This window comes from Colletotrichum godetiae (genome assembly GCF_030913485.1).
Source record: "Colletotrichum godetiae strain CBS 193.32 chromosome Unknown BDP55scaffold_15, whole genome shotgun sequence".
Classification (NCBI taxonomy): Eukaryota; Fungi; Ascomycota; class Sordariomycetes; order Glomerellales; family Glomerellaceae; genus Colletotrichum; species Colletotrichum godetiae.
Window position 1 is genome coordinate 587,475 of NW_026851263.1, and position 26,286 is coordinate 613,760.

The following is a 26,286-nucleotide window of genomic DNA, read 5'->3' on the forward strand; positions in this document are numbered from 1 at the left end:
ATGGGCCGTCGCGAGTCCCTCTCCCAGATTCGCAGCGCCAACCCAGACCTGCAGCTGAGCGGCAACATCATCTCGGCCACCTTCAATATTCCCCATTCCCTCAAGTACCGCAAAGGTTCCGACTGGGTGAGTCTTCTATCGTTTCCCTTAACAGTCGCTTCCATTGTGCCTACAGCTTCTCCTTCTCCCTCAATCCTCTCAATCGCGCTACTCCACCATATCCCTTGATCTCGCGATCCTGAGCAACCCCGCTGACATCATCGCCCTCACAGGAATTAAAGGCGCGCCGCGGCCAGTCCGCCCTCTTCGACTCCTTTGCCTACCTCTCTTCCGACGAGACGCCCTGGAACCACACCGTCGTCGCCTGGACTGGTGAGATCGATACGCCCCAAGACGTCCTCTCTCCGCCTGGCACCCCACCCGCAACGACCGTACACTTCTCCTCCCTCAACACCCTCTCCGCGCCCATTCCCATCGACAGCGATGCCCGCCTGCCTACGCCGCCCCCCAGCGAGGGCCTCTGGCTTCCCAAGGAGGACCAGGCCCGCCTCGAGACCCAGCTCGCCCATAGCAAAACCATCAAGACGGTGCCTGTCTGGCTCTGCGACGACGACGAGCAGCAAGATGAGGGCATCCTCCTCAAGGACCAGAGCCGCTGGCGCCGCTACGCCGAGCACGATCTCTACACCCTCTTCCACTACAAGCAGCACGAGCCCACCGACGGTCGCAAGGAGCGCCTGCAATGGGCCGACTACTACCGCATGAACCAAAAGTTTGCCAACCGTATTATCGACCTCTACAAGCCCGGCGACATTGTGATTGTCCACGACTACTACCTGATGCTGTTGCCCAGCATGCTCCGCCAGCGCGTCCCCAACATGAACATCTCCTTCTTCCTTCACTCGCCCTTCCCCTCCTCCGAGTTCCTGCGCTGCCTGCCGCGTCGCAAGGAGGTACTCGAGGGCGTCCTCGGCTCCAACCTGGTCGGCTTCCAGTCCTACAGCTACTCGCGCCACTTCTCCAGCTGCTGCACCCGTGTTCTGGGCTTCCCCTCGGATAGTGGTGGAGTCGACGCCTACGGTGCCCGCGTGCAGGTCGGCGTCTTCCCCATTGGCATCAATGCCGACAAGTGCGAAATGTACGCCTGGACCGACGCCGTTACCGAAAAGTATGACGCTCTGAAGAAGCTGTACGAGGGCAAGAAAATTGTCGTCGGCCGTGACCGCCTCGACTCGGTTCGCGGTGTCGCCCAGAAGCTTCAGGCTTTTGAGCGCTTCCTCGAAATGTACCCCGACTGGCGCGAGAAGGTCGTCCTCATCCAAGTCACCTCCCCCACCAGCATCGAGGAGGAAAAGGACGACGATGGATCCGAGAGCCGCATTGCGACCCGCGTCAACGAGCTTGTCATGCGTATCAACGGCATGTACGGCAGCTTGGGCTTCTCCCCCGTCCAGCATTACCCCCAGTACCTTAGCCAAGACGAGTACTTTGCTCTCCTCCGCGCCGCCGACATTGGTCTCATCACCTCGGTCCGCGACGGCATGAACACGACTAGCATGGAGTATGTCATCTGCCAGCGCGAAGGTCACGGCCCCCTCATCCTCTCAGAGTTCAGCGGTACCGCTGGTAGCCTTAAGGACGCCATCCACATCAACCCCTGGGACCTCAGCGGTGTCGCTGTCGAGATCAACAACGCCCTCACAATGACCCCCGAGAAGCGCTTGCACATGCAGGCTAACCTCTACAACCACGTCACCACCCGAAACGTCCAGAGCTGGATCGATAACTTCATCCGCAAGCACGTCCACGTCCTCGGCACCCAGAAGAACGTTGCCGCCACCCCGCTCCTCGATCGCGCCACCCTCCTCAAGACCTACCGCGATGCCGGCAAGCGCCTCTTCATGTTCGACTACGATGGTACCCTTACCCCCATTGTCCGTGAGCCCAGCGCCGCCGTTCCCTCCGAGCGCGTCCTGCAAACTCTCAAGGCTCTTGCCAGCGACGAGCAGAACGCTGTGTGGATCATCTCAGGACGCGATCAAGAGTTCCTCACCCAGCACCTCGGCCACATTGCCGGTCTTGGCTTCAGCGCAGAGCACGGCAGCTTCATGAAGAACCCTGGCTCCGATGAGTGGGTCAACCTCGCCGACGAATTCGACATGGGCTGGCAAACTGAGGTCATGGCCTGCTTCCAGTCCTTCACCGACAGAGTGCCCGGTACGTTTGCAATGCCCTTCACTGACTCCTATCAACAAGAACATCCGCTAACATTGACAAGGCTCCTTTGTCGAGCGTAAGCGCTGCGCCCTCACATGGCATTACCGTCTTGCCGACCCCGAGCAGGGCATCCACATGGCCCGCGAATGCCAAAAGGAGCTCGAGTCAACAGTGGCTCAAAAGTGGGATGTCGAAGTCATGGCAGGCAAGGCCAACCTCGAGGTCAGGCCGACATTCATCAACAAGGGCGAGATTGCGAAGCGTCTCGTACACACCTACAATTCGGCACCCGCGTCCGAGAAACACCCCGGCCCCGTCGAGTTCGTTCTCTGCTTGGGCGACGACTTCACCGACGAGGACATGTTCCGCGCTCTCAACGGCCTATCGGGCACCGAGGTCCAGCACGAGCACATCTTCACCGTCACCGTCGGCGCCAGCACAAAGGTCACCCTTGCGAGATGGCATCTGCTGGAGCCCGAGGACGTGGTCGAGTGCGTCGCCTTGCTGGCCGGAGTCGGTCTCGGCGGTGAGGCTCATGAGCACTTTGGTCAGGTCAACTTGGCTGCTCTCAGCACGGTTGAGGGACATATTCCCGAGTCGGAGAAGTGACTGAAGAAGCAGCAGAGCAAGCTGTAACGAGGAAGAATAGCATACAGCTGGGGGAGTCATACAGCCGGGAGTATGGATAGAAAGCGGCATTCTTGATTATTTTTTCAGCCGCCGGTATTTGCGTTTTTAACCTGTTTTGATATTCACAGACACACACGCCGATGAACAGAGCGACAATTCATCCAGCAACATGGGGAAGTTGTTGATACGAGGCATGATGCATAGGGCTCAGCATGGGAGCGGGACAGCCCAAAGAGACGGGCTAGATGCATATAGACTATATTCTTATCCTACACATTGGACCTGATTTCTGTATTTTCAATATTTTCGTGATGCCTCTTTCACATGTACTCAGCACTCCAATTTGGTGTGTGTAACCGCTCCAGAAAACAACGTCACATTGACAGCGGCCGTGCTCGAGATCGTCGGATCTACAGCCCGGTCCCTGGCATACGCTCGGGCGGCATGGTCGGAACTCAATTCAAGCTTGTTTTGCTCTTTGGGACGAATCTTTTGTTTGGAATTGGAGATGTTTGGATGAAACTGGCATCCTGATCGTGTGAGACTGACTGCGGCTGGCAATTGACAGCACCACGGCCTCTCCCCCCGTAGCAATCTGGGATGGGAATATTCGTGTTGGCAACTCCTGTTGGAGCACGTTTGCGCAGGTTCAAGATCCTAGTTGAGTGGATCTCTTGGCGAATGCGACAATGTCCGGGTTTGGATGAGGTTTCTGTTGCTTAGTATTGCGCAGATATCATTTCTTGTTTCAATGTGAGTATCTTGCGACTTGATGAACGATGCGACGAGTGGCTACCAGTGAAGAACCGAACAAACATCGCAAAGACTCGACTTCACTCAATCCGTCCATCAGCTCATGAATAATCTTCATCCGCTCACCCAGTCTTGTCTTGGCACATCCTGAAATGGCGATAACGGACCCAGCACCGCTTTCGACCTCCCTCTTTGAGCTTCCTCTCCCGAGACTGGATTGTCGACGAGCACATTAAGAACCCTTGCTCGCACGAGATGCGGGGCAATTGATACGCAACGCTGGGGACTGCGCAATGTGCACAGAGAAGTATTCGGTGAGTTATCGCGATGGTTTAAAAGCCAGGATGCTCGCAATGCCAGTCACTATGCCCATCGCGATGCGCTCATCAGTTACAATCAGTTTGTGAAGGCCAAGGTGAAGATCTTCGCAAAGCAACGATGCGCTGTCTTTGGATCTTATCCACCCTTGCCTTAATGGGCAAAGCCACCGCTCAAGATACCACCGATGAGGACTCTCGTGAGATTGAAGCAAACCGCTTCATCATCGAATTTGCCAGCGCAAGTCTCCTCCGTCCCTATGAAGCTCCTCAAACTGACTGCAAGTAGGGCACCCATACGAAAGCCAAACGTGACGAACTCTCCTCCTCCACAGGAATCCGCGTCCTCAAAACCTACGACTCATCAATCTTCTCCGGCGCAAGTCTAGAAACAAACAACCACACTCTCGAATCCCTCCTCGTCCTCCCGGATATCGTAGCTGTCTGGCCGAATACAAAAGCAACTCTCATCGCCCCCGTCAAGCGCCAAGTCGCAGCCGACCCGAGCGCGGCATCAGCGCACGCAGTTCACTGGGCCACAGGCGTCGATAAACTCCACGAACAAGGTATCCGCGGCCAGGGCGTCAAGGTCGGCATCGTCGATACGGGTGTATGGTATAAGCACGCCGCCCTCGGCGCGGGGTTCGGCCCCGGGTTCAAGGTTGCTGGCGGCTGGGACCTCGTCGGGGACGAATGGGTTGTCGGCGCGGAGAAGCAGCCTGACTCCGATCCGGCTGATGGGCAAGGGCACGGGACGCATGTTGCTGGTATCCTCGCTGGGGAGGATGTTTCCTCGGGGTGGGTTGGCGTTGCGCCTGACGCGAGTTTGTACTCATACAAGGTCTTTGGGCCGGGGGATGGAACGGATCAGGCGACCATCATTGACGCGTTTCTCCGCGCGTACAATGATGGTATGGACGTTATTACCGCTAGCATCGGCGGCCGAGGGGGGTTCGCCAACAACGCGTGGGCCGTTGTCGCGAGCCGGATTGCTGCTGAGGGCGTAGTCGTCACCATTGGCGCAGGGAACTCGGGGAACGGAGGGGCATACTACGCCAGCACGGGCAGTTCAGGCGAATACGTGCTTAGTGTCGCGAGCGCGGAGGTGAAGCGTGACGAGGCGACGGGAGAAGATGTCCTGCGTCCGTCGTACTTTACGAGTTGGGGCGGGTTGTATGATTTGTCTGTCAAGCCTGATGTTGCTGCGCCTGGGACGGATGTGTTTAGTACGTGGCCTGGTGGGGATGACAACGAGTTTGTGTTGTTGTCTGGGACGAGTATGGCTACGCCGTATGTTGCTGGTGTTGCGGCGCTGTATATCTCCAGGCATGGTGGGAGAGGTGTTCATGGGAAGAGGTTTGCGAGGGAGCTGAGTATGAGGATCATCTCGACGGGGGCATCGTTGCCTTGGTTATTGTACAGTGGTGAGGCGGATGAGACGTACAGGGCGCCGTCGCAGCAAGTTGGCGGCGGGCTTGTTGATGCTGGCAAGGTTGTTGGGTATCGAACGAGCTTGGAGCTGGTGAGGTTCGGGTTGAATGACACTGCCGATTTCCGTGCAGATCAAGGAGTTATGGTTCGGAATGGAGGTAACCAAATGGTGAGTTATAGCTTCGAGGTTGAGAGTTGGGCTGGGGTTGAGATGCTCAAGGCGTTTGATGGACGGGATCCGGGAGAGACGCCGAGAATTAGGTACAGGGCGGAGATTGTGCCCAGTAATATCTCGGCGAGGGCGTCGATACCGAACGACTTTGTGCTGGGTCCCGGAGAGGAGAGGAGGGCAGAGTGAGTATCTCTCTTTTGATCGCCGCTATTGAACGTGATGCTGACTTTACCAGATTTGTCTTTGAGGTACCCGAGGGTGTCACCCAAACAGCGCTCCCAGTCTATGGAGGCCGCCTCCTCGTCAAGGGCAGCAACGAGGAGACTGTCGGCATTCCATACCAGGGACTTGCTTTCGACTTGCAGAGGCAGATGAAGAGTCCCTTCCATGGGACCTACCCGTGGTTAAGGTCGACGAGCGCGTACAGCAACAAGACAACGTGGGTTTGCCACTGATGAGGTACGAGCGAAGCTAATTCGATATATAGCTTCAGTTTCGAACTCGCCAGTGGTAGCCAGGACTTCCCCATGATGTTTATGAAGGTCAAATGGGGAACAAGAGAGGTTCGGTGGGATGTAAGTTAACCACAACACCCAAACCCTTTGCAGTCCAGATTGATATTAATCCAGGGCGCCAGATCTACGAATCCGACTATGACGAGGCCCGAGACTGGAAGTACCCTCCCGAGTCTGGAACACAAGGCTACATTGGCTCGGCCACGTCCTGGGCCTCTGCTGGTAAGACATCGAGCTTCAACCCCGCTCGTCACAACGCCAGCGACATATTCTCATTCCCAGAGACTGATGTGGCGAGGAATGCGTTAACGACGGGTGGGTTCACGACGACGTACTACTGGTTCGGCAAGTTGAGTGACGGGAGTGTCATGACACCGGGGAACTACACGTAGGTTCTTATGTCATCTTCATCAGCAGGCGACGGACCTTGGCTCAGACGATGCTGACCTGGATATAGCATGAGGTTTGCGGTTCTTCTACCCTTTGCTGACCCTCAGAAAAGTGAGAGCTGGAAGGGTCTGACGACCAAGTTCACGGTGTTGCCGAAAACCGGGAACAGCACGATCAGCGGAAGGTGGTACTGATGGAAGCTAGACGTTCTCTGTAAGAAGTTTGTAAGTAACTTAGGTAAATAAGTTGGAGCCCCTGTAGATGCAGCATTGGCATTAAGCTCCTCCTCGCAACGGATGTCCCGTCTCCATGTCAGTCGTGCCTTTGTAACTCATATTAGAAACCCATTCCCGAGTCCCACCAATGCACATCCAGCCCCTTTATGTTCATCTCAGGTGCGGAATCGTCTGGAAGCAAAATTCAGGGACCCCTCTCGTGTCTTCAATCCCCGCCCAGGTATCTCAGATCACTGAAGCCGTGAGATACGATCGTCAACAAGCTTCATCATGCAGTCATTCCCAAATTCGGGATGCTCCTGGCAAAGAGTCTTGAACTCAGGCATCTGGAGATTCTGCTTCCTGGCCCATGCCTTCTCAAGTGTAAGTTCCACGAATCTTTCCTTGAGGCTGTGCGTGCTGTCCATATCTACGTAGTATAAGTAGATCAGGCGGCCGGCATTGAGCCAATCTTGGGGGTCGGGGTGGTAGCGTGCCGTTTGTGCTCGCCTTGTCAGGTTCACGAACACCTGCTCGGCGCGAGAGCAGAGGTTCTGCACAAGGAAGTAATCGCCCAACGTCCAGAGTTCGACGGAGGTGTGCAGGAGCGTGTTGTTCTGCTCAACGCTGCGAAAGTCGAATTCTGTTTGTTAGTACATCAATCTTCAATTAGCCAACATCCTTTATATTACTTTTATAGTGAAGCTTGATGTATGGATGAAATGCATATTGTACCCAGTCATTTGATTGTAAGCCAATTGCCGTTCCCGCCCATCCTCATGAAAGGAGTGCAGGGGATAACAGCAAATATGAGAGAAGGGGAGGAATTTGCTTACTACCGGTGTAGATCCAGGAGATGATCCAGTCCATCTGTTGTGCAGTGAAGCAGGTGATCTCGACAATGCCAGCTTTGGCCTTCTATAACCAAGTCAGAAACGTTTCCAGTCTGTCTGTGTTCAGGTGAAAATACCGGCCAATCGCCAACCAAGAATCCCATGAAGTATGCGGAGCGGCCGCACAAGATGGACATGTGTAGGTTCCACGTTTTGCCATCGCACTTGACCTGGCAGTCTGAGAATAGGCCAGTCTTGAGGAGCCTGTACATTCCAATTCGTCAGCGTGGATCCTTTCAAGTGATGAATACGGTCTGATATATTTCCAGTCGAAGAAGAGACCAACCCGGAACTCGGGTCGCTCTTGTTGGAAATGACTCACTCTTCATCGCTGCTTCCAAACCTGCTCATGGTGATGACCTATCGTTTACATGGCACAAATGTGCTAATGATGTCGAAATAGGCTTCGGAGCAGACTTTTTACCTGATTCAAAATTGTCACTGCTGAATCAAAGCCTCTATTTAATGTCTTGTGTGTGGCATCAATGTGCTGATGGTGTTGATGGAGAGGAAGCCTTCGAAGCGGTATGTCTGGCTGGAGTAGATGTTTGCGCAGAGCCTGAATATAAAGTCAGTCCATCTTTCCAGATGGCTCTTTCTTGGAAAGACTTGCTGTTGATCGCTGCTTCCGAAGCCGCTCGTCACGATGGTGTCCTGTCTTTTCTAAGCCTGTGCTGTAGTTATTGATAGGAAGACACCGCGAAGATGGTAAAGAAGTAAAAAAATGATGAAGAAATCGCGATGATGGTAAAGAAGTCGTAATGTTGTGGAATAAGTTGAAATAATATTGAAGAAGTCACGATGTTGTTGAAGAAGCGCCATGTCCTGAAGAAGTCACGATGCTGTTCGAGAAGTCGTACGCTCAATTTCATGACCACAAGGCCGGCATTTCTGCCGCCAACCATTGCTCCGACAGGAGGATTTTCTCGGTCTGGAGATAGGCTTGTTGTGCTCGAGCTCAAGGGTCAAGTTCCCGCAAGTGTTGTGGACGATGTGGTCGTGGAAGCACTGGGGCCAATGGATATGATTGCCGTAGCGCCATTTCAGAAGTCGTGATGCTGTTGAAGTTTTTATCATGATGTTGAAGAAGGCTCCCAAGAAGTCTTTATAGCTAAGGGGGAACCAATGCCTCTTACCCACAGCCTTCATGTGTCGTAGTAAAGAATTGTTGATGTAGATGAAAGAGGTTTGAAGAAGGCTTTGTAGCTGAAACGAGATGAATATCTCTAAATCACAATTTCCAGGGGCAGGACCGGGATCGTCTAGGTCGCTTTTGGTCTTGATCGTGTCATCTTGTTTAGTTCCTTCTTTTTCTCCGGACTGCAATAATCTGAATATTAGGGACTGGTTCATCCATCGGAGGAGCGTACCATGGTGAATATACGAGGGAGCCAAGCCTTGCCTTCACTTCTAATGTCTCGAGAAATGTTCAATGCCGGTCAAATTAGGTGTACTTAAGTCATTTATTCGTCATGGGACACACTAATTCAGGAGCAAAATTACAACATGTTGCAGAAGAGAATGAATTGCAGCAAGAGGTATCTAGTCTATATCTATAGCACAGCGAGTCCAATCAAAACGTCAAGGACAGTTGACTTCTAAAAAAGTATGTACAAAGAAAAAAAAAACTCAAAGCTAGTCTGCCTTAGATTGTGATGTCCGCCGAGGCGCGAATGTCGCGCGAGCTGGAGCCGACAGAGAAGGTGTACTTGCCCTTGGCAATAGCCCACTGCTGGGCAACGGTGTCCCAGTAGCTGACATCGCGTCTGCGGACGCTGAAAGTCACGTCACCGGAAGCACCGGGGGCGAGGTTGAGCTTCTCGAAGCCGCGGAGGACGCGAGGAGGCTGGGCGGCCTCGGAGGGGAAGCTGATGTAAAGCTGGGCAACTTCGGCACCCTGGACGCCACCTTCGTTCTTGAGGTTGGTCTTGACGCTGATGACCTCCTCGAAAAGATCCTCCTCACCACCGGGGACGAGAGTACCGGTAGGGTAGGTGGAGGAAGCGGCGGTCTGGTTGGTGACCTTTGCATCGACCTTGCCGTAGGTGAAGGCGGTGTAGCTGAGGCCATGGCCGAAGGGGTAGCGGACGGTCATGTTCTTGGAGTCGAAGTAGCGGTAGTCGATGAAGACGCCCTCGGTGAAGTCGCAATCCTCGGTGTAGCAGAGGGAGACGGGGTAGTCGTCGGCGTCCTTGGCGATGGTGTGAGACAGCTTGGCGCTGGGGTTGACGTCGCCGTAAAGGACATCGGCAATAGCGTTACCGCTCTCCTGGCCAAGGAGACCAGAGTAGATGACGGCGGTGACGTTCTCGTTGTCGATCCAGGCGTCGAGGATGCGGGGGCCGGCGGTGTTGACGACGACGACGGTGTTGTTGCAGTTGGAGGCGACGGAGGTGACCATGGCATCCTGCTCGTCATCGTACAGAAGGCTGCGGTCGCCACCTTCACCGGAGTAGGAGTTGATAAAGGCAATGCAGACCTCGGAGTTCTCGGCGTAGTTGGTGAAGGAAGGGGTCATGGCGGTACCCTGGCCAAGGTTGCCGAGGCCACCGCCGCCGCCTCCGGTCATACCTCCGCCGGTGCTGTTACCGCCAGTGCTGCCGCCCATGCCGCCACCGGTGCTGTTACTGGAAGAACCACCGGGAGGGCTACCGCCGCCGCCAGACATACCGCCGGACGAGGTGGAGGTGTAGGTGTTGTTCAGGAGCCACCAGATCATGCTGTTGTCGTCAATGGCGCGCTGGGTGATGGCCTGGAAAGGGGTTACCAGGTAGGGGAGCGAAAGCTGGCCGGATCCGGTGCCGGAGGCAAGGTGACCCTGGTAGACGTCGCTGTCGGTACCCTGAACGCTGAAGGGCTGATTGGGGCCGGCGAGAGCAGGGCCGGCGTGGGCTCCGAAGAGGGAGATGGTGCGGGGCTTCTGGAGAGGGAGACCAAGGCCGGAGGTGTTGGAGTTCTTGAGGAGGACGATAGACTCGCCGGCGACCTGGCGGATGAGCTTGGAGTGGTTGCCGCGGACGTCACGATACTCGGTGGTGGAGGCCTTGGAGGGCTGCTTGCCGTCGTCGAGGCCGACGTAGTAGTATCCGATGACATTGCGGACGACCATGTCGTCGAGGCGGGCCTGGGTGAAGCTTCCGTTGGTGATACCAGCGCTGAGGATGTCCTCAGTCCAGTAGGTGCTGGAGCCGTAGTCGAGACCGGCGTTGGCAGAGCCGTAAGAGGTGGACTGGGAGTTGACATCGGGGAAGACGAGGCCGAGGAAACCGAATTCCTTCTTGAGAAGCTTGCTGACGAGGGCGTTGTTCTCGCAAGAGAGGGTGTCGTTGACGCGGGTCATACCGCACATGACGGCCATCATACCGGCCTGGACACCGTCGGCGAAGGGCCAGGAGTAGAGCTCGTGGATGGTCTTGTCGTCGGCGTTGGAGGAGTAGACGTTGGTGGTGGTGGCGGAGATACCGGAGGATCGGTTGGTCTCCTGCTCGTTGAGAAGGAAGTGACGACCACCGGCGATGACACCGGCAGAGTTCATGCCGGAGATGGCCTTGCCCATGGCGATACCGGTGAGGTAGGGGTCGGAACCGAAAGTCTCGGGGGTTCTTCCGCCGTAGGGGGTGCGGCCAAGCGGGCCGGCCTCGGGTCCGTTGATGAGGTTGTAGCCCATGCCGTAGAACTCATCACCGATAGCCTTGAACTGCTCCTCGATGAGCTGACGGTTCCAGCTCATGGTCAGAGCGTTGGCCATGCTGAAGCCGGAGACATAGAACTGGTAGTTGATACCGGAAACACCATCCTTGTTGTTCAGAGCGGTCCAGGTGGTGTTGCCGGTAACGCTCTGTCCAGTGATGATGGAAACCTTGGCGGCGGTGTCGAGAGTGGCCACGAAAGCCTTGGCCTTTTGGTAAGCATCGTCGAAACGGCCGAGGGAGACTATTGGAGAGAAATTAGATATGAGTGGAAAGCTGTCACATGTTAGAAACGTCTACATACCATATCCGTCAGCGAGAATGGCGTTGGTGAGGGTAGAAGAAGAGTTCGATGCTGCAATAGTAGAGGAAACGAAAGAAAGAGCGGCGAGCGCGCCCGCAGAAGTAGAAACCTTCATGCTGGGCAAAAAGAACGAATGTTTAATAGTGGATGAAGCAAAAGAATGAAACTGGTTGATGGGTGTTCATCTCAAGTCTACATCTTGGCGAAACGTCTGAACTTATATCAAAAGTTGTTTCCATGTTTTCCCCTGTTTTCCCATGTTTGCTCCTGTTTCCTATGGATTGTAGTTTCATGCTCCGCCGTCATCGTTGCGCGGCCGATGGGGCGATAGCGCCGACGTCCCGAGTTTACCTCCGTAGTTCGTGGTGATGATGATCCACGGTGAGCCCCATCCATCGGCGAAGTTCCACGACCCGGCATGTGGGGGATGCTCCCGGTCACCGGGCTGAGATCTCGGCCTTATTTCCATGCTCTTGTTCATCGACACGATAGATCGCCTGAAGAATATCAAAATCACATTCGTTCGAATTGTCAAAGCGCACTGTATTTTCTGCATATTTTCTTGCGACTTTACAACTATTCTACGTTACGCTGTCAACCATCAAAGCTTTGGTGTTGAACTTTGTAAGCGGCGGCGGGAGGCGATATCGCGCGTCGCACAGGAGAATCACAATAAATTAAGGCTGCGAAGCGGGCCACATCTGAGCCACATCTCTAATGGCCTTTAAGTGTCTTTATCATGGAGCCTCCGATTTCCCAGGGTCAAATGTATGCGAGAATTCTTTTCCAGGGCGGCGGAAAACCCGAGCCCCATGACGGGAAATCCGAAATATACGTGGGCGACGCGTGGCTTTCTCCGTAGAGGAGCTGGAGGGGGACCTCGAATAATGCTATTCCCTGCTCAACGCACTAGAACTCTGCAATCGGAGCCCGTGGACTTGGGAAAGGGAGCTAAAAGTAGCGGCCTCGCCTTTGGGGGCTACCGGGCTAGAATGCGCAGTATTCTAAAAGGGGTATTTTTCTGCTCGCAGATCCCGGAGGCGATCTTGACATCTGCGAGCTAAACCACGTGGATGGTAGCATTGAACTATTCCAATCACAATTCACAAGTGCGCCATTTTGCTTGGCGATGTTATCAGATGAATCTTGTGAGCTGAAGTGACGGAATTCCGAGTCCCAAATATCAGGTCTCAATGGAAGCTGGCCCATAGCTGAGCTAGAAGCGTCGAGAAGCCCTTTGGTACGGCCACCACGGACGGCCTGCTGTTCAAGCTAGATAGATGTGCGAGGTCACGCGGCGAAGCTTGCTTTACATGCGTCCGAGGGGCTGATGATAGGGTGACAGTGAGTCGATGGCGAGACATACCTCAAGGTAGGGATGGGAGGGCGGGCGAGGCCGACATCAACAATCAAAACTTTACATGGGACCCCCACTCAATCTTTGACAAGAGTCACCGCCATGCCGCTGACTTACTTCTAAAGTTCCTAATCAGCTTGAAGCCACCCGCCGGCACGAACGCTCCGGAGCCCCTGACGCTGGCGATAAATCTTTACTATTATGCGGAATGTCACACATTGAAGGTTTTTAAGCCACTACACCGCCCTTGGGCCGGAAGAACGGCGTGTGAGCCCGATAAAGTGTCTTTGTGTCTTTGGATCCAGTCACCCAGCTCTAGAAATAGAAGAGTACGGCCTCGCTGGCGATGGACAAGCAACGGTTCTAAGAACGGGTGAGCCGCACCGGCCGGACATGACTCTAGCCCCCCGGCCCGCTCAAAGGGCGATAACCGAAGCTTGGCGATTTTGGGATTGCCTTTAGGAGCCCGAATTCTCCGAGCGGCGAAGCATACGTCACCTCCACAGTGTTGCCGCTCGCCTTATCGCCTGATTTGCACTCCAGGCTTGTGGACAACGATGCTGGCATTGAGCAAGGCAACTTCCTCATGGATGCATTTCACTTCTGTCACGGTGTCACCTTAGTTGAACATCTGTAAACATAGAAATGATAGGTCATGCCATGGCAGCACTTTGAACTTTTGCTTGGGTCAAAATGGTTCTTGTTCCCATTCTTCCCAAAGGTCGGCGAAAATGCTCGGTGCGGGAGCAGACCTCAGTCCTTCATCGGTGAATCTCGGTGAGTATCGGTAAGCATCCATACGCCCTGCTGGCCTCGGTGAGTTGTGGAAGATCGGTGTGTTCGGTGTGCTCGGTGTGAAGCTAATCGGGCGGGCTCCCAAGGTGCCTTAGGCGCCGGCGATTGCATCATCCCGGCCGAGGCGCTCAGCAATGCCGAGCCCGGTGCTTGCGACTTTTACGCCTTATTGTGCATCATCGCCGCATTTGACACCCAACCACGTCCCATGTTCCAGCTGTTTCCTCCAGCATCGTTCAGAAGTCATATTGGTTTCATGTCTGCTGCCTAAACTTCTTAATTGTGGTGAGTTGAGCGAGTTCACCTCCTCCGAAGCAACCCGCCCGCCCGCTCCCCGGGATCGGATCGTTTATCGATAGCTCCGCTCAGCTCCCTTCAACCCCGCCATCCGCTGACACACCTTGCCGCAGATTCCACGAGGAAGATGATCGAGTTGCGGCGCCGGGCACGATTACGATGATCATCCGAGCCGTCACCAAGGCTCCTTTGGCCTGCCCTCGAGGCATCTCGCACACCCAGTTCTACCGACCGGCATGGCTCCCTCAGAGCCCCCGGGCCCCCATCCGCATCTTCCAAACAAGCGCACCTTCGAGACGCGACCAAACGAAGCCGCCGGCGACGACGAACGCCGACAATGGCGTCGATAAGACTGCGACGCAGTCGCTCAAGGCAGGTTCTGCCAAGGCGAAGAAGAGTGCTGCCGTCGACCCTCTCGGAACACCCGAAAAGTCTACACAGGAGCAGCGCAAGGCCGACTGGGCCATTATGAAGGAGATGTCGCGATACCTGTGGCCCAAGGATAGCTTGAGCACAAAGTTTCGCGTCGGATTGGCTGTGTCCTTGTTGATTGGCGCCAAAGTCTTGAACGTGCAGGTTCCCTTTTACTTCAAGAGCATTGTGGATTCCATGAACATCGACTTGGGCGCAACCGGGGGTACGGCTGTCACAATAGCGGGTAGTATGATCTTGGCATATGGTGCGACGAGGATAGGCGCGACAATCTTCCAGGAGCTCCGCAACGCCGTCTTTGCCTCCGTTGCCCAGAAGGCTATCCGCCGAGTCGCTTGCAACGTCTTTGATCACCTGCTGCGGCTGGACCTCAGCTTCCATCTGTCCAAGCAGACCGGTGGACTGACAAGGGCGATCGACCGAGGTACCAAGGGTATCAGCTTCTTGCTGACGAGCATGGTTCTCCACATTCTCCCGACTGCAATGGAAATCTCAATGGTTTGCGGTATCTTGACGTACCAGTATGGTGCCAAGTTCGCCGCCATTACGGTGCTTACCATGGTTGGGTACACCGCCTTCACCATCTGGACAACAGCTTGGAGAACAAAGTTTAGGAGACAAGCAAACGCGGCTGATAACAAGGCATCCACCGTTGCTGTGGACTCCTTGATCAACTATGAGGCTGTCAAGTACTTCAACAACGAGAAATTCGAGGTCGCGAGATACGACCAGGCACTCCAGGCCTACGAGAAGAGCTCCATCAAGGTTGCGACTTCGCTAGCGTTCCTCAACAGTGGACAGAACATCATCTTCTCCTCGGCCCTCACAGCCATGATGTATCTGGCTGCCAGCGGTGTTGCCCAAGGCACGCTTACCGTTGGTGACCTGGTCATGGTTAACCAGCTTGTATTCCAGCTTTCTGTGCCTCTCAACTTTCTCGGCTCTGTGTACCGAGAGCTACGCCAGTCATTGCTCGACATGGAAACGCTCTTCAACCTGCAAAAGGTAAACGTCACAATCAAGGACCAACCGGATGCGAAGCCTCTGGTTCTATCCAAGGGTGGACAGATCAGATTCGAAGACGTCAACTTTGGCTATCACCCCGATCGGCCCATCCTACGCAACCTGTCTCTCACCATCCCCGCCGGCAAAAAGGTAGCCGTCGTTGGTCCCAGTGGATGCGGCAAGTCTACCCTTCTCCGACTTCTCTTCCGTTCCTATGACGCGCAGTCTGGCCGCATCTTTATCGACGATCAGGATATCCGCCAAGTCCAGGTGGACTCCCTCCGTCGGGCCATCGGTGTCGTCCCTCAGGACACCCCGCTTTTCAACGATACGATCGAGCACAACATCCGATATGGCGACATGTCCGCGCCCCCAGAGCGCGTCATCGCCGCGGCTCAGCGCGCACGCATCCACGAAATCATTGAACGGTTTCCCGATGGATACCAGACCAAGGTGGGAGAGCGCGGCTTGATGATTTCCGGCGGAGAGAAGCAGCGTCTGGCCGTCAGCAGACTTCTTCTTAAGGACCCGCCTCTGCTCTTCTTCGATGAAGCCACAAGCGCGTTGGATACCCATACCGAGCAGGCCCTCATGCTCAACATTAACAGCATTCTGCGTGAGAAGGCACGGACCAGTGTGTTCGTGGCCCACAGACTGCGCACCATCTTTGACGCGGACCTCATTATCGTGCTGAAGGAGGGTAATGTCGCTGAGATGGGCACCCATCGTGAGCTTATTGACAGGGGTGGACTCTATGCTGAGCTCTGGAGTGGTAGGTCGCTCGTTCTATTTGATTGTGGTAGCCGGACTGACGTCTTGTGTAGCCCAAGAGACCCTCTTCGATGCGGATGGCCAGGAACGCGAGCAGGCAGAGGAGGATACGAAGAAGCCACCTGCGGCACGCTAAAGATACCATGTCCATTGAGTTTTATTTATTCGAAAATCATAACTAGCATCCCGCTTAGCTTCAGCCTCAATACCACCCACCTCTCTCCAAGTCTGCATGGCTTCATGAGGCTTTGTTTGTGAATGCTATGGCCGGAAGAGGCTATCGTCCGTCTTCTTCCTAGAAACTCTGCCCTTTCTCTGCCGTTGTCGTGCGGACAGGTACGACATTCTATACCTCCACCCGGTCACACTGGCTCGTCCGTGATTTGGCAGCCAAGTTTCTTTTGGTTCCGCTGTACTCGTCCAAGTCGGCACCTCCTCGTTTAAGAAATCATGGGGAATTACACTTTTTTCGGCCGTTTCCAGGGTCCCGTTTGCCCATGCCGCGATCGCATCCCACTGGTAGCCGTACAAAAATGCTAAGCCTATGACACCGAACGTGACGGGGAGGGCCGATATCCAAAAGATTTTCTGGTCGTAGTTGGTATCTCTGATGTCGGTCGTGTTCATACCGAAGAAGCTCGTAACGAATGATCTGAAAACCACGATTAGTCGGGATTGCACAAGCGAACCCGAGGATACTCACAATGGTAGAAAGAACAACGTCACTATGGTGAACACTCGAATCGCCTTCCCATGACCCTCGTCGAGAATCTCAATTATCTGCTTCGTCTCGTCTCTCAACACCCTCACCTTCTTCCGAAGAAGTCCAAGCGCCCTGTCGCGTTCCGCCAAGCGACGTTGTTGTCTGCGCACACATTTGCTCTCAAGCTTGAACAACGACTTCCTTTCTTTGTAGTAGATCCAGTCGGTCGTGGGATACTTGAAAGTCACGGGAGAAAAGAGTCTCTGGTACGCTCTCAGCAGGCCTTGTTGAGAAGCGACCACCGTTTGTAAAGCCTCCAACTCCTCTTCAAGAGCATGGATTTCTACAAATGCCTGCCGTTTCGGCTTTCGGTTGGTGTTGAACCGGAGTTTGGCGGTGAGGCTTCGGTAGTGACTGATGAGGTCGACCGTTTCAGCGGTGCCTTGCTTGGAGATGTTGTTCTGCAGGTTGCTGATCAGCGCGACTGCCAGGAACTCAGGGCCTATCGGGGCGATGATGATCCTATCCATATCGCCCTTGCTGGTTCCGAGGAGTATGATATCCTCCTTCGCTCGGTCAAGATGATTTCGAACACGCTCTGAGATTGCTGCTCCATTTCTCTTAAGATCCATCAAGCGTCGCTCAGCATGACGGCCGTGTAACGAATCATGAGTAGCAGCGAGTCTGTTCATCCAGGAAATCTCTTTAGCTTTCAAGACGAACAAGCCTATTATCCGCTCAAAGGCCTCAACGATGCTGTTAGGAAGGTGAGGTCGGCTGTCATGGCAGTTGACCGAGTCTCCCAAGCTAGTCACGCTCATGACCAGCTTATGGAGCTCCTCTGTCTGGTCAACCATGTCTTGTAATCCCTCGTAGAACAACTCTAGACACGAAACCACTTCGTTTCTTGGAGCCTCCCTCGATCTTAGAGTTTTAGATTCTTCGGCTTTTTGGCGGCGTACCCAGACAAAACAGGGATCATCGAATACCCGGCCCTTTTTTGCATGGTGCAGACATGGAGAGGTCATGTGGACCTTGTGCCAATGGTCGAGTGCTTCTTCTGGCGACGGATACTTCAAAACCTTACTGCAGTCATCGCAGTCTGCGAGAGCTTTTGAGCCCGAAATCGAGGCTGACTCCCCTGGGGGAAAGGGCGTGTTTGGCCGTGTCACGACCCAGGACAGCTGGTCGGTTCCTTTGGCCTCGTCAATCGACCACTGAAGCCCCTGAATGATGTCAGTTCAGGAAACTACATGCATTTTAGCCCGAAGCTCCTACCCTCAATATTGCATCGACCGAACCCCAGAACCGTTTGCAAACCGGATGATGTTCTAGACGCCCCTCATTGGGTAGAAAAGCGCCCAGGAGACTCTGGGAAACGCTGAAGATTCTTGACAGCAGAAATACCTCATGGTTTTGACCGCAATCTTGGCGGAAGTGTGTACTGGTTCCAAGTTTCGGGTCGAACTCGTTATCTTCGTTCTCGGTGGATCCAAACAGCGTCGAAGCTTGGGCTACGAGGCTTCCGGTAGACTGCTCAAGTTTGATGCTGTCCTCCAGATCTGGTTGGTGTGGAATGGCGTCAGCTCCAGACTTGAGTTCTTTATCTACATCCGCCCCGGCATAGTGCTGCGCCATGCTCTCAGTCGTCTTTCCAGTTGTGCTGGGCGGAGACAGTTGCAACAAGGTAGCCAGTCGCTGGGTAAGCTCGCCCTTGGTGCATTCGAACGAAGCCTTGTACCATTTTCCAACCTTGTCCAACTCGATGGTCATATTCAGGTTGCCCAATAGCTGAGAAAGGGTCTTTTCAATCTCAGATTGCGGCCTCTTATCATCGTCCCAAGTCAGCCTCCAGGCAAGGAATGGCACAAAGTCCAGATCTGCCAAGTTTATTGACGGGACCCCTGCAGAGAAATAGCTCGTTCCAAATTCACGATCGGGAGTTTCTCTAGCCCACGAGCCATTAAATGAGCTTGCGTCACTTCGAGTTCTCCTGAACTGCTCCTGATCATCGAACCAATACGGAAGCGGCTCTGCCTCCAGTGGTGAGTCACGAGCATAGGTAAAGCTTGGAGTCATCGAACGGCTTCGGCTTCGTCTGCGGCGTGACCTATTAATGTCAGGTGTCAAGTGAGATTCCAAAGTCCCAGTTGACATAGATCGAGCCCTTCGTCTCTGTGGCAGAACAAATCTTCTTTCTTGAGCCATACTGCCAGCTGACTGACCAGGCTGCAATTGTGGGCTCTCAGTCTGTACAAAGACTCATCGTCAGCGCCTCATGGTCAAGAATGGAATGCACATATGGTTCCACGTACTTCTCCATTCTGTTGATATGAATCACTCATTTCCTTTCTTAGTTTGAAAAGTTTGGGTGCCTCAACGCCCCCAAGCGAGATGGAGGATTCGAAATTCGCCATGTTTCTCAGCCTGAAGCTTGTCTCTGACATGGATGTGGTCAAATCAACGGTACCGTCAAGGGAAGAGTTGTCGACACCCAAGTGCGAGTCAAACGACATAGTTGAAGTCTCAAACATATCGCTACCGATTTCTACTCCTTCTTCCGAAGGACTGAGAGAGTCGCCGCCATATTCCCACATGCCAGGATGCAGAACCATCTGCATATCGATGTCTGTTGTGTCAAAATTTGTGGTTCTGGATTCTGATCGAAAGGAACTAGAAAATGCCTCAGTCAAGTGTTTAAAAGGTGGAAGGCCTTACGCGTTTCTTACCTTCGGCGCGAGGCTCTGCGACTGCCTAGGCTGCTCCGACTTCCCGCCGTGAGAAGCTTCTCTGACAAGGCGTGAAACTCCTCATTGGGTCTCCGCTGTGCCTCGTGCTTCTCACGGATCCCGAAGACATAGTCTTCGATGGTCTCGCTCGCGAGTAAGTGTAACCAGATGTCCGCAGTGATCATACCCCAATAATCATTGACTAGCACGAACGAAGCTGCATTCACACAACCTTGACCCTTGAGTGCTAGTGCCACCGCATGCTTGAGGAAGTCCTGCGACGTGTTAGCAAAACTACTAGTGAAACGAAGCTGAGGTGTATCGAAACTCACCGCATACTTCCAATCCGCTTTAATGACAACATGATACCGGCACATATCCTTTTCGTCAATGAGTCTGACGGTGTATAGTCCCGCAGACGATCTTGTTGGGTCGACAGTGATCAGATTTTGTTGCATTTCCTGCGGCGAGAGTTCTGAGAAGGTGATGATCAAATCTACCACGGTCGAGAGGTATTAGTAAATGCCGTCTACGTGCGCAATTGGTAACTAAAACGGAAGGATACCATACCCGCACCAACTATCAATGACCAAAGCTGAGGAACTTTCAACTGAGGTTGCCTTTTCTCGTCAAGCTTGAATTTTCGGCCAGGAGAGTCATGCTTGGAGTGTGTTTCGTCGTCGTAACCGTAGAGAACTTCACGAAGACTCCTCATGTAGTGCTTCCCGTGAAATCTTTTGGCGGAGGGCCTGTCGGTAAGAATAATGTGAGGTGAAGAGATGAAGACTACCGGTTCGGTATCAGAGGTGTCCTCATCTTCATATATCCCAAGTGAGCTGTTATATCTCCCGATGTACTGAATCATTGAGCCCGGTTCGAGATAAGAGCCATTTTCTGAAGACCTCTCACATTTTGTCACGACTTCTCTCAGAACTGTAAGTGCTACTAGTCTTAGTGATTGAGATATGTTTGGACAGTCTGATATCAAAGTCTTCGTTTGTCAGTCAATGACCACATGCAAAATTGCCTATGATTCTTCAGAGCTTACCTCCATAGTCGCAATGTTCAAGGACCCGGCCTGTACGTGTCTAGAGCTTTTCTGATTAGATCTGGCATTCGCTCAATGACCTGGGTTATGCTCACAGCCATCTCAAGCGAACAAGGGATTCGCCCGTAGCCCCAAACTCATAGTCTTGGGGGCAGGCAAGCGTGACCTTTTGGTTGCCGGCGCGATCCATGTAGAACTCTGCTGCGTGTACTGTATTGAGCTGTGTCTTAGCTCCATTGATGAGATCTGATTCCTCCTGGTTCCAAGCTAAGAGTCTTCCGGTGGTAGAGTTCATGTCATTGTCCATAGATGATTTTGTGCTGTTCAGGTTAAGAACCCCAGAGTAGATCACTGGACCTTCAAGATCGTTCCAATCCCAATCCGTGTCTTCTATTGTCGATTCATTGTCTTCATGCTCATGGAATCCTTCACCTTTCTCAGTGCTCAGGTGCGGCGCCTCCGTATCAGGTGCGTTAACATTGATCCAGTCAAAACCTCCATCTTCATCTGGGTGGTCTGCCTCGCCACTATCGCCTACTTCCGAAGTCCCCTGGTCTGAGCTTCGGATCCTTTTGCTTAGCTCAAGAAGTTCCTCAATGTGATCCTGTCCGAGTGCCAGCTGAACAATGACTGTGTCCCCATCTTCTGCAAAGGAGTATCCAAGGTGTATCAATGCACGCTTGGAAACAATTCGTGAAGGAATCCGCGTCGTGCCCCGTTTAGGGCGAGAGTCGCGTTGAAAAGAGCTGACACTGGGCGTTGGTGACGGTTGAGGCGAGCTCGGTGGGTCTGACCAGTCCTCAAACCCATCCCCTTCGAAACGGATCTGCTTGGGCTTATTCTCCATGGTTTCGACGATGATGGAGAGTTCCTAAACATGGAGTCTTCTGGTGTTGAAGGCCATTCGTTGGTGGGCTCACCATCTGCTACACAATGCTCAGAGACCAATACATTGCGGCGACCTGTCGTAATTGACGCTCGAGGTTTTTGGTGCTGATGAACTTTGCGATGGCCGGATTTATCACAGCCTTGCTTACTTAGTACGCTGCTCTGAGCTAACCTCAGCTGGTGTTCAGCTATGCAAGGGTGTCATGCATCATGACGCAGCTTACGGTGCATCCAGTCCACACGCTATCGTAGCATCGTGCTCAACCCAACGCCCTCAGATAGATAACGGGAGATCAACAATATATTCAGGAGAGAGGGAGGAGGTTTTATTGTGCAACTTGGCGCTGAGATCAACTCCTACGCTTTCTCGCAAATTTATGCATCATTCTTTTTTCCAATGACGGCCACGGAACCCAAGACGAGCTGCTGACCCTGTACCCACGCCGTTCGGATGTTGAAAAGCTCAATGGGACTTGAATCGTCCCCGCAATCTCATATGGAAATATAGTCGACGTATAATGCCAGGAATACTCGAAGAGTTTGAACGAAAAGAAGAACTTGCCAATCCGAGCTTCAATTTGGGACGAACAGCATTCGGGGCTGGCACAAGCTATGCTACTTTTAGCTTCCCTCATTGTAAGTCAAGGAAGGTTGGGTCGATGGAACGATGTTACTTCAGATCCGTCGTTCAAGAGTACAAGAGCCAACTTCTTTCGACTTGCGGCTCGAGGTGATGACGGACAAAACCCACTGCCTCCGCTCCGTGTTTCGGAGGCATCACGTCGAGCCCGAGTCACCAACCCACTTGACGGAGATCTTTGTTTTTTCCAACCGGCCGCGTAGACAAAATCGTTTTGAATGGCAGCTGCATACTACTTAATAGAGATCGTATAAGACTGTGCCATGTGATTTACCTCCAGATCAGACTTCTCCATCACCTTGCCTTCGCACCATATCGCACGCATCTAAACTCATTCATTCGTTAGGACGTCTGAACTCGAGCTTCAACACAGACACACGCCATACTTGCAATTGCCAAGTCGCTCATGTCGTCCATTGAAAACCCTGTCGTCCCCAAGGGATTGATCGCTGTAATCACTGGTGCCAATGGCTACATTGCGTCTCACATTGCAGACCATTTCATTCAAAATGGCTATAGGGTCCGCGGAACGGTCCGCAACCCGAAGAAGAGTGCTTGGCTTGTCCCACACTTTGAGATTAGGTATGGAACAGGGAAGTTCGAACTTCATATTGTCCCAGATATGCAAGTTGATGCCGTGTATGATGAGGCTATGAAAGGTGAGTGATGCTCAACATCAAGTTCCAGGACCTCGTGCTTCCTTGGACACGTATAACTGCCTACACTTCTCCTAGTACTATGGTTTTAACTCAGTTCCACAGGGGTATCCATACTTGTGCACACTGCGACCGTCGTAGACTTCAACGGCGACCCAGCCGAAGTGATTGGGGGTGCCGTCACGTGTGGCATGGTTGCTATCCAGGCAGCGTACAAGGAACAGAGTATGAGACGGTTCATTCTGACTTCATCAGCCTCGACACTTATGCCACTCAAGAAAGAAAACTTCTTTGCTCTTAAGGGGCAAACGGTGGATGTAGAAAGTTATAGCCACGACGCCAAAGAACTGGCTTGGGCACCTCCTCCATGGGGCATTGAACACGGCGGAGCGATTTATGGCGCAAGTAAAATATAGCAAGAGCAAAGCATCTGGAAGTTCTACGAGGAGAACAAAACGAAGCGGCCAGATATCGTGGTAGATTCAAGTAAGTTGAGTCGACGTTCAATGAGACAGAGAAGAAGTCTCGATTTTGATAAGCGAGCTTGATAAGGCTGGATATGCTAACAACCATTTCACTTATTGATAGTTGTTCCTGACTTCAACTTTGGAAGAAGCATCGAGCCTTCTCAAACTGGAGGCTCATCATCATTCGGCTTTATCGTCGAGCTCTTTGAGGGAAAGACTCTCCCGGAGCCTTGACATCTTCCCCACTACTTCATTGATGTCGAGGATGATGCTGCTCTGCACGTTGCAGCGGCTATTCTTCCTGATGTCAAGGGCGAACGCATCTTCGCGTTTGCCTATCCAATGAATTGGGATATCGTCCTGGACATCCTTCGGAGGCAGAATCCGGGAAGGAAGTTTGCCGATAACTTCCACGATGAAGAGTACCCTGTCACAGTGAAGCCAGTTGCAAGGGCAGAAGGCATTCTGAAGAGACTGGGCAGGCCTGGTTGGATCTCTTTGGAGCAAAGCATTGCAACGAATACCGAGCACTTGCAGGCAACCAAGGATGCATGAAGAACACTCTCCAAGTGTACAAGTAACGTAGACGGAGAATGAGATGTGGTCTACGGTGCAGTAACTACGTTCGCCCGATCATAGTCATGGAGTACCATCAAAATGACGCTTACCCTGCTGCATTTATCAGCGCTGGGATTGGTGGCATTCGGCTCTAGCGCAATCCTTTGTCAAACTGTCTAACTATTTGTGTCTAAACGAGAGACGAGCGGGAACACACCCAATCGAAGATGCTGTTGTGTTTGCCGTACATGCAGTCGACAGGTTCCTGACCTTTAAGGTTCTCGTAGAAGATTGGCCGGCCGCATGCATGATGCCTTCGATTCTTCAGCTTGAACCTTGGCCATCCATGTTCATGACGATTTGAAAGGGCTTAGTGTAACGTTCCCAACTTAGCGATACGCACCGGCGGGATAACTCAAAGCCAAACTTCGGATGATGAAATTGTGAGTCTCCGAGACAAAGCTATCAGTCAAGCTACCCCTCACTAATATCACTGCTTCGTTCCAACATCAAGCACCTCGCATAGTGATTGGGATTATCGCTTATGAAACGGCTTGTGATGGCTTCAACCAATGCATCTGGCGTGCTTGGCCAATCCCAGGGACTTTTGCAGTCTCTCCAACAACATGCGACATCGCCCATCATCACATGGCTATTGCTACCACTGCTAGGCGTAGCTTTCTTCCGCCATGTACTCAGACCAAAAGCAAACGAGCCTCCGAGCTTGCCGGGCCTCATTCCCTATGTCTCGAACACATATCAGTACATCACAGACAACAGCAGATTCCTCGAGCGCGCAACCGAAGCATTAAAGAAAAGCAGCGTCGTGAAGTTCAACCTCGGTGCCGACACTGTGTATCTAGTTGCAGGGTCTCACAATGTGCAAAAGCTGTTTCGCAACAGCTCTAACAACACGCTTAGCTCGGACAAGTTCATCGTCATGGTCAATGGCCGGGTGCAGGGGATGACCGACGAGGACGTGACGGTGATGTACAACGACAGATCTGGTCGTCTGAAGACACCAGCCGCCGGCACTGAGAGCATGCCTGAGAATCAGAGATTCTGGGTTGACTTGCATCACGTTTTCAACGAGCATCTTTTTCGCGCCGAGGCTACCACAAGGTTAGCAGAGTCATTCATCACTTTCTTCGGCGAGAAACTCGACCAGCAGCCGCGTGATGAGTGGAAAACCTTGCAACTGTTCAAATATCTCAAAAAAGATATGGCAGAAGCTGCGACAATAGCACTTGCAGGGCGAAAACTGATTGAGGATCATCCGGAATTCGTCGACATGTTTTGGGAATTCGATACGATCGCGATGCAGCTCATGTACGGCCTTCCAACTTGGATCAATCCCCGGCCGAAACAGATTCAGCGCAAGACTCTCTCCATGATGTCGGATTTCGTGACGGACGCGTGGACGAAGTTCGACTGGAACGGACCGGATGCTGATGCGGACTGGGAACCGATTTTTGGCTCGAGACTCCAACGTGAACATACGAGATTTTGGCAGAAGAAGGGATTCTCTCTTCAGTCGCGTGCTGGGATGTACATAGGAAGTATTACAGGGTGCGACACCCGGTCTTTGAATTGGTTGGGTAAACACGCTGACTGACTTGAGTCTTGTAGTATTAACTCAAACTCCGTTCCCCAGACAGCTTGGGCCGTTATGGAAGTCATCAAAGACCGGGCGCTCTTCCAGGCAGTCCGCCATGAAGTCGACGCGGTTACCATTACGGATCCTAAGACAGGAAAGCCGACTTTTGACGTGGGAAAGCTTGTTACCCTCCCCTTGCTTCAGTCCATCTATGTTGAAACACTGCGAATGCATGTGTCCATCAATATCACCCGAGAAGTCATGGAGCCCATGGAATTAGATGGCTATCATCTTAGTAAAGGCTCTCTGATCCAAGCACCGACGCAGATTGGTCACCGTGAAGACTCGGTCTGGGGTGTCGAGGGGCACCCTGCCTCGGAATTCTGGGCGGAACGTCACATCAAGCACGTCGAGAAGGAGGATGAAAATGGCAAAGCCCAGAAAATCAAGGAATTTTCCATGGCTGGAAGACCGAGCGACTTCTTCCCCTACGGTGAGCCGACAGTGCTCAGTCATTATCATGGCCATGACTAACATATGTCGCAGGTGGTGGTGTGTCCATGTGTCCGGGGCGTTTCTTTGCCAAGCAGGAGATAATGCTGGCCGTCGCCATGATTGCGTCTCGTTTTGATATCGAATTTGAAGATTGGGTCTACTTTGATGGGTCGCACTCCGAGACACCGCCTGAGAATGACAAGGCGTATGTTGGAGCGGGAGCTGTACCGCCGAACAGAGACATGCGGATACGCTGGAAGAGACGTTCGTAATTGTTTTCGGTGTTCCATTGTATCCAAACCTGTATACTAATGGCCAAGCG

The 26,286-nt window shown here is 53.0% G+C and overlaps 9 protein-coding genes across 9 annotated transcripts; 5 read left to right on the forward strand and 4 right to left on the reverse strand.

Annotated features, from left to right (window-relative positions):
* BDP55DRAFT_549544 (family 20 glycosyltransferase) lies at nucleotides 1-2,826 on the forward strand (the record flags this gene model as incomplete). Its single annotated transcript, XM_060568938.1, has 3 exons — nucleotides 1-126; nucleotides 273-2,217; nucleotides 2,279-2,826. The coding sequence occupies 3 exons, from the start codon at nucleotides 1-3 to the stop codon at nucleotides 2,824-2,826; spliced, it is 2,619 nt and encodes an 872-aa protein (XP_060431177.1).
* A 753-nt stretch (nucleotides 2,827-3,579) lies between these two features.
* BDP55DRAFT_93407 (alkaline protease) lies at nucleotides 3,580-6,693 on the forward strand. The gene is made up of 6 exons (XM_060581327.1): nucleotides 3,580-4,158; nucleotides 4,207-5,702; nucleotides 5,756-5,959; nucleotides 6,008-6,095; nucleotides 6,158-6,423; nucleotides 6,493-6,693. Exons 1-6 carry the CDS (start codon nucleotides 4,039-4,041, stop codon nucleotides 6,617-6,619), a joined length of 2,301 nt encoding a protein of 766 aa, XP_060431178.1. The 5' UTR covers nucleotides 3,580-4,038; the 3' UTR covers nucleotides 6,620-6,693.
* A 198-nt stretch (nucleotides 6,694-6,891) lies between these two features.
* On the reverse strand, nucleotides 6,892-7,760 carry BDP55DRAFT_767363 (uncharacterized protein; the record flags this gene model as incomplete). The annotated part of the gene is made up of 3 exons (XM_060580987.1): nucleotides 7,611-7,760; nucleotides 7,477-7,558; nucleotides 6,892-7,283 (listed from the first exon to the last, which is right to left on the reverse strand). Exons 1-3 carry the CDS (start codon nucleotides 7,743-7,745, stop codon nucleotides 6,892-6,894), a joined length of 609 nt encoding a protein of 202 aa, XP_060431179.1. The 5' UTR covers nucleotides 7,746-7,760.
* Nucleotides 7,761-9,063: 1,303 nt separating this feature from the next.
* On the reverse strand, nucleotides 9,064-11,693 carry BDP55DRAFT_608008 (glycoside hydrolase superfamily). The gene is made up of 2 exons (XM_060571130.1): nucleotides 11,527-11,693; nucleotides 9,064-11,466 (listed from the first exon to the last, which is right to left on the reverse strand). Exons 1-2 carry the CDS (start codon nucleotides 11,639-11,641, stop codon nucleotides 9,179-9,181), a joined length of 2,403 nt encoding a protein of 800 aa, XP_060431180.1. The 5' UTR covers nucleotides 11,642-11,693; the 3' UTR covers nucleotides 9,064-9,178.
* Nucleotides 11,694-13,763: 2,070 nt separating this feature from the next.
* On the forward strand, nucleotides 13,764-16,410 carry BDP55DRAFT_660168 (iron-sulfur cluster transporter ATM1). Its single transcript, XM_060574602.1, has 2 exons — nucleotides 13,764-16,184; nucleotides 16,237-16,410. The coding sequence occupies exons 1-2, from the start codon at nucleotides 14,135-14,137 to the stop codon at nucleotides 16,317-16,319; spliced, it is 2,133 nt and encodes a 710-aa protein (XP_060431181.1). The 5' UTR covers nucleotides 13,764-14,134; the 3' UTR covers nucleotides 16,320-16,410.
* Nucleotides 16,411-16,601: 191 nt separating this feature from the next.
* Nucleotides 16,602-18,030, reverse strand: BDP55DRAFT_93461 (uncharacterized protein). The gene has a single exon (XM_060581328.1). It carries the CDS (start codon nucleotides 17,912-17,914, stop codon nucleotides 16,883-16,885), a length of 1,032 nt encoding a protein of 343 aa, XP_060431182.1. The 5' UTR covers nucleotides 17,915-18,030; the 3' UTR covers nucleotides 16,602-16,882.
* Nucleotides 18,031-19,311: 1,281 nt separating this feature from the next.
* On the reverse strand, nucleotides 19,312-21,668 carry BDP55DRAFT_93498 (uncharacterized protein). Its single transcript, XM_060581329.1, has 5 exons — nucleotides 20,759-21,668; nucleotides 20,664-20,703; nucleotides 20,186-20,606; nucleotides 19,948-20,111; nucleotides 19,312-19,890 (listed from the first exon to the last, which is right to left on the reverse strand). The coding sequence occupies exons 1-5, from the start codon at nucleotides 21,508-21,510 to the stop codon at nucleotides 19,612-19,614; spliced, it is 1,656 nt and encodes a 551-aa protein (XP_060431183.1). The 5' UTR covers nucleotides 21,511-21,668; the 3' UTR covers nucleotides 19,312-19,611.
* Nucleotides 21,669-22,597: 929 nt separating this feature from the next.
* BDP55DRAFT_703285 (uncharacterized protein) lies at nucleotides 22,598-23,913 on the forward strand (the record flags this gene model as incomplete). Its single annotated transcript, XM_060577958.1, has 4 exons — nucleotides 22,598-22,850; nucleotides 22,953-23,252; nucleotides 23,436-23,509; nucleotides 23,579-23,913. The coding sequence occupies 4 exons, from the start codon at nucleotides 22,598-22,600 to the stop codon at nucleotides 23,867-23,869; spliced, it is 918 nt and encodes a 305-aa protein (XP_060431184.1). The 3' UTR covers nucleotides 23,870-23,913.
* A 518-nt stretch (nucleotides 23,914-24,431) lies between these two features.
* On the forward strand, nucleotides 24,432-26,236 carry BDP55DRAFT_692948 (cytochrome P450; the record flags this gene model as incomplete). The annotated part of the gene is made up of 3 exons (XM_060577177.1): nucleotides 24,432-25,441; nucleotides 25,502-25,962; nucleotides 26,016-26,236. 3 exons carry the CDS (start codon nucleotides 24,432-24,434, stop codon nucleotides 26,234-26,236), a joined length of 1,692 nt encoding a protein of 563 aa, XP_060431185.1.
* Between the last annotated feature and the right edge of the window lie 50 nt (nucleotides 26,237-26,286).